Here is a 12,625-nt window from a genome sequence, read left to right on the forward strand (position 1 = left end):
TCACTTTATAACATCTAAAAATTGCTTTCTAAGAATAATGCACAAGAACAAACATTTCCACTGAAGTCAATAGCAACAAACTCAACAGTGATGTTTTCTTGTTACTCCATAACAAACAGTATTTACGATGCCAAATAGTAGTTACACTCAGTGCAACTAACCCACAGGGATAACAAAAAAGTTTACAAGCATTTTGCTCCAAAGTGGAGAAAGGAAATAAAAAAAAAAGACTTAAACAGCATATTCTAAGTGAATACAAACTAGGATTATAGAAGCAGCATCTATTTTTTTCTATATTGTAATGTAAATATTATAGCACTTAAAATTGATATAGTTTCTTTTTAGAAATTTCTGAATTGTTAATTTTGATTACTTGTTCGAAAAAGCAACCTTGCAAAAAACACCTGACTGAATCCTTTCAGCTCTCATATTTATAATGAAAAGGTTAGATTCACAGTCTGACAGATAAGGAAGAAGAACTTGACACTATAGCCTGGTAATGAAGGCATTTACTGCGAAGGCAGACATCCTGATTTCTAGTACCTGATCCCATGTATGACATGCACACAGTTAGCATGGACTACAACCCCTTTGCTTGAAGGGAGTGCTGTCATGACTCTCGCTTGCTTTCTTTCTTTATGGTTTTTAAAATCTCACATTCTTGATTTCATATAGTCCTACAAAAAGAGATGTAAAGTGCATTCACGAAGGCTAGACCATCAGTCAGGAAACTCGCACTGGAATTGCAGGTCTGGGTTCCCTTAGAATACAGATCTTCCATTTTCGGGGTGAAAGCTGTATGTACTAAAATACCATACAAAGGGCTTTGTGCTGTATTGAATGTTATGTTTAGCACATTCTTATCACGCGCTTTGACTTCAAATAGCGTTCAACACATTTCATTTCTGTATAGACAGAGGCACTATTGTGCAAACACAGTAGAAAAACTGTAGATATCCAAGTAACTTAATGGATCCAAACCTAAGGATATGTGAACTTTCAGATGCCCAGTTGACTAACTGCACTTTGTTTGAGTGATTACTATCACCCTGCATTACACACAGGTTCTTTTGCCAGCCTAGATCTTGGTTTCTTTCCATTAACCTGCTATCAAAAATCGGTGAAGCAAAGACAGGCAAATTCAACTTTTTACTCTTCAAGTTCTCCCAAAAGATTAAACAGAAAACATCAGTTATGAAAAAAAAAAAAATAAGAATCCCATATAATAGAAAATGCAATCTAGAATACCTGAGGATAGCTGAGCTAGATACCTGTAGGAGGCATCTGGCCAGGGAAGGGGTGAATCACTGGGGAAGCTGCTTCTGACTAGAGGACAGCTCCTGGGTGCCTGGACTGTGGAGTTCTGCTGGGAGAGGCAGAGAAGAACTCCGTAAGTAAGTGCTTAGGTGACAGACAGTGAGAGCTGAGAAGGAGCTCAAGGAGTAGCAGAAGATAACTGAGTTTGGGAATATTTGTTTTGATATGCAGTTTAGGACCTAAAAATACTGATGAGGAGGCATACTTGCCTTTAAGATGTCCTCTCACATTCCCTTTTTAAAAAGTTCATGCTTCAAACCCTTTTTTAAAAAAAATCTTGCGCACACAGTCAGTGGTTGTTCTCACCGATTTTCAGGTGCTACCACAGTTTGCTCGTCAACCAGGGCAAGAGGAAGCTGGTGTGCCTACCCCAGGAGACAAAAGGCACATGGAGAGGAGAGGGAGTCCAGCAGATCTAGTATCCTTTGCTTTCCTTTCTAGTCTCTGTTCCTGGCTATCTGTTTCTCTCCGTTTAGATCAGACTACTGGAGACGAGGATGCTGACAGACTCACATCCTCACAGGAGAGGTAAGTGTAGAGGCCTCAAGGATATAGCATTCAAGGAAACAAGTGTAAAAAACAAGCAGGGCAATTGATTTAGATATACTGATGCCGCATTCTGTTTAGGTGTGTTAAATGTTTTTAGCCAAAATACTTCTACTTATTAGATGCACACCCTTGACTACCAAATGATTCCTACATTCTGTCTTGGATTCTCGCTTTCTTATGAGCAATCTGCACTTTAACAGCCAAACCTACTGGGGGAAAATATTATTCAACACACACTTATTAGACACATTATTTTGTAACTGTATTACCACAACCAAAGCAATGTCTCACTGCACTTATCCATTATTTGATCTAGATAATTCAATACATGGACCGCATGCCTGCTAACACTGTAGAGAAAAACAGTAAGACACATGACAGAGGACCCCTGAAAGAACTCATCTGGGGGAGATGAGTGACGCTTTTCTTTCACAGAATTATAAGGATCTGATGAATTTTGATTCATTAGCAATTCACTACAAAACTGACACATAAGCAATGGAGGATTCCCAGATGCCCATATAATGCCAGCAGGCCATTTATCAGCATTTTACATAATACTCTGTTACACTTACCAAAGTGTTTGCAACCTCAATTCTGCAATTATAATGTGCAAATATAGAGACATCACATATGCAGCCCATTGGGCACCACATCTAAATAGAAACTGTCGAGAAAGCCTGTGTAAAGCAGGACTATGACACAGAATGTATGTTTTCATTTCAAGTCCAAATTACAGCTAGACACACGAATTACTCTGAACATTCATAAATTACATCTGTATAGATAGACTTAGAACTCTGCACATCTACATATTAACCATTGAACTTGTACCTTCAAGTAGGCTTGTTAGATAGCAGTACAGCATGTGATAAACAGTCAAACCCACCAAAGAACTACCTTTGTATAAAGCAGTCACATCTAACACTTAGACACATCATTGTATAATACGTATGCCTTTCCACACATTTTCTACCTTATATATGATCAAAAAAATCAGCTATATCACTGAAGCAATATAAAAATTATACTTTGATAAGGCCTAATAGCCACCTCTCTTTTAGTGTACTTAAATTTTGAGTATAATGAATTAATTTAGGGACATTAAAAAACTGTAACTGCACAAGGATTAGCTTGGAGCTAAGGTTTCTTTCATTAGTCTTTCAGTGACTATTACTAGTTTGGCTTATAATATTTGCTAAGCTATGAAATTCTGAAAATTCCCCTGTCAATCTGTTTAGTGTACACTATATCAAAACCTTGTTTTGAAATAATTACTTCAGCAAACAAGAGATTTGTGCATGCAAGTTTACCATACAGTATGAAAAATGCAAAAGAAAAAAGCATACTTTGTTCAGAGCTCATGACGTACCATAAACTATGAAAATGGCTGCTATTAAGATTAGCGTTTTAAGAACAATATGAATTAAATGTTCAGTAACGCTAATGACTTAGGGATGACAAAAATCAAGCATCGGTTACCCCTTCTAGTCTTTTTATTAACTCCTCCAGCAAAAATACTTGTATATATTTAATTTAACATCAAATACCTACACACTAATTTCTTTTTCATTGGATAAATGCATCACTAACATGGTGACATGCAACGAGCCAGAGCGAACCATTGCTTTAGAAAGCCTTTGATCCTTTTGTATTATTGCATCTTGGACAGCCTGAATACTGCTTGTAATCTGGGAAGAAAGACAGACACAGAAACAACAGTTAGCCATTACAATTACTGTATCCCATCATGCAAGTGAACAAGAAAGCACACAAACTGAAATCAAACGTTTATGTAAAAACCATTCTAGCAGAAGAAAGTTTTATCCTCTGACAAAGCTGTGCTAATTGACCCGAGTAAACCCAAAGTGGGTACGAATGGAGTGATTAATAAATCACTGGACATTTGCTTCCATAGGTAGGATAAATTCCTGAAGCAGATTAAGATCATCCAGTTTTACACTGCCAGTAGTCCAAATGAGAGGCTTCTTCAAGGGGCTTTTTCTGCCCTCTCTGCTAAACTTGTATGTTGCTATGTGCAGACAAGTGTCTGCAAAAAGAAAAGAGATCTTTGCAGGATTGGGCACATACAAAACTGGAATAGTCAGTAAATAATTTGTAGAGACATCTGATTTACAATTCTGATAACACTGTCCAATAGAGAGATATAATTTATACACTCTCTTCAAACATATTTTAATGAATTTCCATACCACATGTATACAGTTCTAACTTCATCAGTCTTTTTCTTTAAAATTATTTGAATTAATTTTCTTCCTTGAAAATTATTTGTACGGTTCTACATGCTTTATAAATTGTATCCAAAATGTTTCCATTTGAGTAAAAAACTGGTAAACAAAATCCCTGATAAGTACAGTGTATTGACTGCATAATTATATAACTTCATAAACTAAAAAATGCAGTTATCCCCGTAAAGTAAAAAAAAAAATACACCAAACTAAAAAAATTAAATCACCTATCATATGAATTACAATTTTATTCCATTTTCAACTATTGCTTCTAAATTTAACTTGCACCCGAGAGCTGGCAAAAAAAAATAAACATAAGTATACATTCCCTTCAGAACACAGAAGACAGGTGTGGTACTGTGTTAATCATAGCAGTAAGACCATCCTAGCTCTGAAAAATGTCAATGTTATTCAGCATTCAGATTCGCAGCCAATACCTCACATCCCCTTACCCATACAGTTTCCTTCAGTAGCACTTCTGAGTCCCTTCCTGCTCATGTCCTAAACTACCTCCAGTTCCCTCATATAGTTCAGTTCTGGCCTGAGCAAGAAGCAACACATGCTGTGGCTGATTTTCCGCTATAAGGGGTTGACTGGCTAACAAACATGCAGACATCCATTCGTCAGCTGGCAGGTCTACAAGAATAGGTAATTGGCACACTCACACTAGTGTCTTCTGCACAAGCATGTTCTTTCAAGGTTTTTTCTTTTACGCAAGCACCAATTCCACAAAAATTGTAGGAAATTAGTACCTCCGAGATGTCAATTTTTCATCCAAATTTGGACAACAGGTTGAAAACCCACAGCAGGTTCAAAACCCACAAAAACCCAATGGGGTTATAACAAGTCAAACAGATAGGCAGGCTCACACCTGCATAAGCTCCTTTAGAAAACCAAACTAAAAACTTAATGAATAACATACCTTTGGAACAGGATTAATTCCAAAGGTGGCCAGTTAGCAGTTCCAGAGACAAGCTATTGCTGAACCCACCAGGAAAGTATGAAATGAGCTGCCTTTTTGATAAAGGCAAAATAGAAAGAAGATTGAGCACGTTCTCTCTCTCTGGCTAAGTAACAATATTCTACACAATCTACACCATTTGGAAAGAAGAAAAAAAGTTTTCAAGTACATTTTTGTGAATTTCAGGAATTTATTTCTAATATGTCTTCCCAGAAGTTATGTGATCAAAACATAACACAACAGCTGTGTGTTTGTGCCATCACAATGCATAATATAACTTCAGATTCATTCTGTTTTCTTCAATAAATCTAACGTGCAATTAACAGTTGAGTGCACTGAATTTTAATTAAGTGAACCAGGACTGTTCCTCCATCTCTGTATAACTAGTTATGACCCACTGCATAAATAAAAACTTTAAATTGCTCTTTAACCTGTTATTTACATTACCTTACAAAGTTTTGTGTTACATTTCAACTGCTATTATGCTGACTATTTCTTTTAACTTGAGATTTCCTAACTTAACTAAAAGAAATGTCTGAAGGCAGGTCATACTCAACAATTCCCCCCTCAGATTATTTTTAAAAGTGCTCCAAAATAAGGCCTCAAATACTGATTTCAAGGTCCCCTCTCCCATTACTTGGAATATGTTATTCTGAAGAGTGATAAAATAACTTAGTTTTGCTCATTGCAATGATACTACTAGCAAGTGAATATAAAGACTGTAAGCTTTAAACATTTAACAGATTAATTATAATTATAATCAAGACTGGAGGACCCTGAAAGGCTAACCTATGAAGTGATAACACATCAGATGAAACATAACTTAAAAAAAAATTACCAGAAAAAGATACAACAATAATCATCCATCTATTTTTTGCACAAGTAATAATGCAAAGTTCAATATAAATTCAAAATTAATGGAACACCACATTTTATTTCTGAAGATTCAAAACGTACTTAAGCTGAAAATAAGAAAACAGTTTAATTTCCAAGATGAACAGTTCATTAAATGTTCCAGAGATATCCCTTATTACAAACTGGTTCTCTGTGTAAAGCTTAAAATGCTACATAAAATATGAAGAAAGAGTACTAACGCCTAAAACACTTCACTGGAATAAAATCAGATCCTCAGAAGAAGAAAGGTCTCTCATCACTAACTGAAATACTACCAGTAATTACCAGATTCCCTCTGGCTATCAAGAAACCAGGTGTCTTAACTCTAAATTTTGGCTAATGTTGCCTATACAAATTCCAACGTGTATTTTCTACGTTCAGAACAACTCTACATCTAAGGCAAGTATAAACAAAACTTTCTAGCGAAGTACTGGAATTCCCAAATGCTCTGAGATTTAATATAGTTGTTTCTTCACCTCTGTAAATGATATAAGAATAGATGCATGACATATAAAAAAGCATGCATAGTTAAGACTTTTCCACTCAACCAGCCATTCAACATCAAACATCTGTGAGCAGGAATTCTCAATTATCAGATTATATAACTCCTACATTATTCTTGCACTTGTTAAATCATGGAACAGACAGGAAGAAAAGATATTTCAGAGTGATGGCACAAAAGATCTCCCACAACTTTTCATGTCAGGCTATCCTGGATCTTATAAAACCAGTCTCTACAATCTCTTCTTCACATAGTATGTTTTGAAGAATCAAAGATTGCACCGTAATTTTCAAACCTACTTTGGTTTATTTTCATTTCAGATTCTCTTAGTCTTTGACTTTCACAGAGAACAGATGGTACAGATGTAGGATGAGTTAAAATTCACCGAAGATAGTTCCTGGTATTAAAAAAAAAAACCCTAGTTTGGAAATGGTGGTAAACTGTTGTGTTTTACTTCTTAAACATAATGCGCCTGCTTTCCTTGTTTGCAGACACAAAAGGTATCAAAGCCATACCAGAGACACCCCACAGCATGTAAGAAATCATTCTTGTTCACTGTCTAAATGAGACAACACATGCTAACTACAAGAAAATACTTCTTAAAGAGCTCTCTGCACTTCTTGAATCCATTTGAAAAACACCTAAAACAATAGGTTGTTTGAATTTTAAATAAGATGATCAAGTTTACTGGAAAATGTTAAACTACAAACTGCCCAGTTAAAACAGCAACAGAATCAAATTTAAATTCCTATCTATAAGGACAGCTAAAAATATTGCTAGGGATTTTCTTATTAAATTAAATGGGAGTGTCTCTCTCCCTTATTCTAAGTGAATGACAAAATAAGCAATACTGGAACAGCACAGAGGGGAAATTTAAGCCAGCTTCAGCCAAAATAATGTGAAATCCATAGGACTGACAAACTGAATAAAGAGATAAACATTTTTCCTCTAGTCTTGTCCAGATAAGCAATTTTATTCACAAAAATGTTACATAAAATAAAGTTACTCTTTGAATAGGCTGCTAATATTTCTTTAAAAATATCTGAAAAAAAAAATTTTGCTCAAGATCAAACACTGTTCTTCTTATAAACACATGCAGCTGTTGAAGTAATTCTGGTTATAGCAAATTAGTATAATAAAGAATATCACCTCTGGATTAGTAATTGGAAGAGAAATGAAATAATTTGGCTGATACTGTTTTTTCTTCTTCTTTCTCTCACTGCCTTCTTCAAGTTCCCTTCCAGTAGTCCTCTTTCTTTTCTTTTTTATATTTATTTCAGAGGTTGCATGCACTGAAGAGAAAAAAAAATAGTTCCAGCATACAGACCAATCAAAACAAAGATACACTTAATATCAAGCCAACAGGAGCTGGACTTCAGTCAACTGACTGGAGCATGTCTTCCCAGTCACCTGATCTGCCCATGCTCTGAACTGACTGATTGGGTTCCTACGCCAACCTGAATTAATGTAGTCACACAAGTGGAGTACCATACACCTACACCTCTAAGCAGGGCTTATAAACTGCTAACATAGACACGCAGCTTCCAAACTGTATTTCATTTAGCCGACTCACACTGTAGTGGAATAGGCCTGCAATTGTCTGCACTTGAACATGGATGTGACTTTAGAGAAAAAGAGCCAATACTAAGTTTCAAAAATCCCATGCACACTGCATTTTGAGATATAAAACAAGTTAATATACACGATTATTAAAGGAAAAGGTTGTATTGGACTAGGACTAGCCAACCTATAGTTTAAGGACCAAACCCAGCCCAGAAGAAAGTTTAATCCAAGCCAGATCTACTCTCTACTTCCTCCTTTCCCAAAGACCCCTTCCAACATAGCAAAAGAAAAATGTGTGTTCTCAATTCTTCATTTGCACCATATATTATTTTTCTCCCAGCTTATCTCCTCAAGCCTTTACAGACCCTCTCCCTCCACGTGGCCTGATACATACCCATAAGCTGACCAGGCTGCAGACATCACGTCCAATTAGAGATGCACTTCTAGCCCCATGCTGGGAATACACATATTGGAAGACAGCTCATAAAAGCCATCACTTGACAAGCTCACATACAGTAATGTGAATTGACATACAAGATGTCTTTATTCTGTGACTCATTGCTGCAATGGATCACAAAATGATAAATTTTTAATATGATCAAGTATTTCCAGGATTGAGTACTAATAAGAGAGGCTCTGGACAGGATCCTGTTTGCAGGGAGACTCTTGTTCCGTGTGCACAGCCCGCTCGGACATGACAACATGCAGGACCAAGAACCGAGTACATGATGTGTCTATGCTTCCATACTACTTCTGTTCAATATACTTACTAATGAATTCATCTTCAATATCTGTGTCGACAAATGGCATTTCTGCCATCAGAAAGTCTACCGAATCTGCAGGACATGGCTCTTCTCTCTGTTGTGCCTTTTTCTTATTCTCTTTAAAGATTTTCTTTTGTTGTACATTTTCCAGCCCATCTGTAATATCTTTAAAATAACACACCGGGTCTTAGTTTTTGATACAAACAGCTAAGAGACATTATACGCAAGCAATATACTAAGTATACATTTCTCTAATTATCAGCAAATAAATATTGACATACAACTCCCTTAAGAATGCTGCTCTTCTTCCTTGTCAACATATCAGCAAAAATACTTTAATGCTTTACGTGAAACAGTAAAAAAAGGGAGTTCAGCCTTCTATATGTAATAACTTATGGCCTTGTTCGGTTCTAAGTAAACCCAATTATGTGCAAAAAAAAGGATACTTATAACCTAGTATAAAAAAACAAAGTCTTCAGACATCGTGTAAAGTTCACTTTAAATAACAGTAATGGCACAGGAAATTCAGTCCAGACAAACATTGGCAAATTAATTCCAATGTAAACACACTAAAAATGAGGCATGAAGGAGCAGGAAGGGAATCCTATCACTCCACATATAACAAAGAGTTCTCAGCTGACTATATCATTCAGGAATGAGATGATTATTCTACTCCTGCATCTCCCACACAGTATAACATGTTATAGACAGCAATGATCTGAACTTCTGGTTCTAAAACCTGATTTTTAGTATTTAAGCTAAAGAAGGAATCAATATAAATCCAAACTCATCTTGCATGTAAAAAGACATGCATGAAGTTCTATCTCAGAGTAATACCAGTGACAGAATAATCTCCACTAACAAGATTTTTAAAATGTCTTTTTCCCCAAGAGTACTAACTAAGCATGAGTCATTTCCTTATGCCTGCTTCATGTTTCTGCATCAGTAAACTCTAATATCTGCATATTAAGTTATACCTTAAAAAATGAAAAAGTAAAATCTTCTCTAGCAGCAAAACATGTGCACATAACCAGGCATCCAGCAATATGCTTTTGGGACAACTCCACAATGGGATTACTGTAGTGGAAGAAGCCTTATGTCAGAATTGCAGTTTATCCCAGGACAGCTCATTACTACAGACAACGCGCTTTCAAAGCTCCTCTTGTGACCAGTGCAGATAGTCCAAATCTGGCCCAAGGGGAAAATTTGGCAGCAAAAGTGCATATTATGTTCTTGTGGCATGCAAAGCTACACTACATGTATAAAATCAATATTACAGACCCAGTCTGGTTTATTATCACCCTGTGGAATGTTACTTGCATATATCACTTTATGCTAGGGAAGATAAGTAAAAGAACAACCTGATTAAACGCTAGTTCACTGCAGTCTAAAGTAGGGAGGCATAAATCACTCCCTGGTTGTGGTTTGACACCTAACTTTATCCCAGAGGCTATTAAAAAGAAACAAAGTATTTAGATTTGTTGCTTGTTCCCACTGTAGACACCAAAGAACTACCTACAACAAACAGATGTTAAAGCAATAACAAAATTATTATTTAACATATAGATTAAAATAAAGCTCACACAAAACAGATTGTTGCTGGTGATCCACAAGCATGCAGAAAACAACAATCCTTCCTTCAAAGAGATCTCAAAGTGAAGGACAAGTCAGAAATCCATGAAACTGACAAATGAGTAGGTCAGTTTGGGGCTGAAAGTTAACAAGATTCAGAAATGCAGAATCACTACCAGCGGGGAGCAAAAGGGATTTGTTAAGGTAGCACCAGCTGCAGAACAAGGACTTGCATAAATCTGAGGGGTATAGATTGCAGATTACACGTTTTCTTTGCTGTGTCTGCTCAAAAAGCAACATACTTGTGACACTACGAAAAATTCTATCTGCTCACAATAACAGATGGGCATAGCAAAGGCACACCTAGTGATTAACAATGTCCCTTCCCAAATCAATTAGCTGAACTGAACTGGTGCTGTTTCTAAATTCTACAGGTTGTGCCTCAAGCAAAGAAACTCCATCCCTCATCTTTTCTGACATGTTTATTAAAGGAATCAGCAACAAAATTCAAGAATTGTGTTCTAGTCACTAGATCAACCTGAAAACTAGATTTTTCAAAATTCCTGACATAATGCTGATAATCTGAGACGTAAGTAACCAAACTGCCTTCCATAGGAACTCCTTGGCCACCAAGCTGTTATAGGATAAACTCTTTTTTCTTAAACGCATGCTTAATTATATTAGCCTGAATTTCATATATGAACAGGTATATACATTATTCCTGTATTTGTATTTGTTTAAGTGGCTGCTCACCTTCACTAGTATTTAAGTAATCTGTTCCAGCAGAAAAAAAAAAATATTATAAACCTAGCTCATAAAATACAAAAATAAGGTGCAATAAACCATATTTGATTGCACTCCTTTCCCAGCCCTCTTCTCTCCCTACTCAGATAATAGTTTTCAGATAGAATAATCTTCTGTTATTTGACACCTACACACCAGAGATCACAATGAGATCAGGTCTCCAGGCACTGCTCCCTGTTTAATATGTTTGTGTTAATATGTTTACGTTCATATGTTTAATAAGGAATGAATCCTTTGGAGACAAAATTTAACTGAAACCTGCTGTAGAAATAGATGGTCTTAACTCTCCAGGCATGTTGAACTCCCGGTGCTGGCAGGAGTGTTCACATAGAGAACTGAAAAAGATTCAAAAAAAAACCAAAACAAAACAAAAAACACCACCCAAACTCTGGAAAAAGAAACGGCAGATTTAGTATTCAGCCAGGTCAGATGCTTACGGATGCGCCCGGGTCTGCGAGGCCCCGCGCCCGCCTCCCCCGCCGGCTGCGGGCGCCTGCGGGGTAACTGGCGGGGGAGGCGGGCGGGGGGCCTCGCAAGCGCCAGCTCCCTTCCCCCCACGCGCAACGCCCACCCGCTGCCGCCTCCTCACCGTGCTCCCTGGTCGCGCCGGCTGCGCGGAAAGGGTCCCCGCCGCCCCCTTCCGCCGCCGGCCGCACCGCCATGAGGCGCGGGACCCGCCGAGCAAGGAGGGAGCGGGCCGCCGCCGCCCGCCGTGGGGAAAGCGCGGGGAGAAGCAGCCGCAGCAGCCGCTGCATGCCGCGTTAGGGCGAGAAGGGCTGCCCGGGGTGGGGGGAACCGCGGGCGGGGGAAGGGGTCCAGCGCAGCCGCCGCGTCCCTCGGGCGAACGCGGGGCGGAGGGGGAAGGGGGCCGTGCGGCCGCGGGACTACAGCTCCCAGCGTGCTCCGCGCGGGGCACGGCGGGAGGCGGCCCGAGTCCTGCACGTCCCCGGCCGTCGCCTTCCTGTCCCCTGCGCGCTGTGAAGCCGGTGTTCGGCTGAGCCGTTCAATTCACAGCGAAGGCACTGAGATAGCGTGCCCTGAACCGTGAGATCCGCGTTTGCGTGTGCTGTTTTCCCTCAGTATTTTACTGCAATGTGGCTGCCCGAGCGCTCGTCCCGCAGAAAGGCTGTGACTAACCGGAGCGGTTTGGGCTGGTGTCTCCCCAAAGTAACCAGTTGTAGCTTAGGGCTGCAGGCACAACTGTATACAATCCTGAGCAATAATGTCCCTCCGTTTAGCTGTGGTCCAGGAGACATTAGATGGTCTTGCTCTAAACCCCTCCTTTTACGCAGCCCTCCAGCCCTCCAACACAGCCCCAGGCCCCTCTGACCCCTGGCACTAACACCTCTGCTGTGGCCGTACAGTCTCCTGTTGGGCATGGGCCTCTGGGGTGTATGGGACAGCTGCTCCTCTGAGGCAAGGAAAGGACGATGGTCTTTTCCTGCTTAAA

The 12,625-nt window shown here is 38.8% G+C and overlaps 1 protein-coding gene across 5 annotated transcripts in view; it reads right to left on the reverse strand.

Annotated features, from left to right (window-relative positions):
- The window catches only part of AKAP7 (A-kinase anchoring protein 7), a 94,637-nt gene extending 82,593 nt beyond the window's left edge, over window positions 1-12,044 (reverse strand). For 4 of the 5 annotated variants that reach the window (XM_068412609.1, XM_068412618.1, XM_068412626.1 and 1 more), the window contains exons 1-4: window positions 11,765-12,044; window positions 8,806-8,964; window positions 7,622-7,764; window positions 3,421-3,557 (exon numbers count right to left, since the gene is read on the reverse strand). In XM_068412609.1, the coding sequence (XP_068268710.1) occupies window positions 3,421-3,557; window positions 7,622-7,764; window positions 8,806-8,964; window positions 11,765-11,930 (605 nt within the window). In that variant the 5' untranslated portion in view covers window positions 11,931-12,044. Of the gene's footprint in view, window positions 1-3,420; window positions 3,558-7,621; window positions 7,765-8,805; window positions 8,965-9,776; window positions 9,811-11,764 lie in introns of those variants that run through there. The other variant, XM_068412644.1, reaches the window with a different exon arrangement.
- Window positions 12,045-12,625: the final 581 nt, after the last annotated feature.

The sequence above is a fragment of the Nyctibius grandis genome, chromosome 1 (genome assembly GCF_013368605.1).
Source record: "Nyctibius grandis isolate bNycGra1 chromosome 1, bNycGra1.pri, whole genome shotgun sequence".
Classification (NCBI taxonomy): Eukaryota; Metazoa; Chordata; class Aves; order Nyctibiiformes; family Nyctibiidae; genus Nyctibius; species Nyctibius grandis.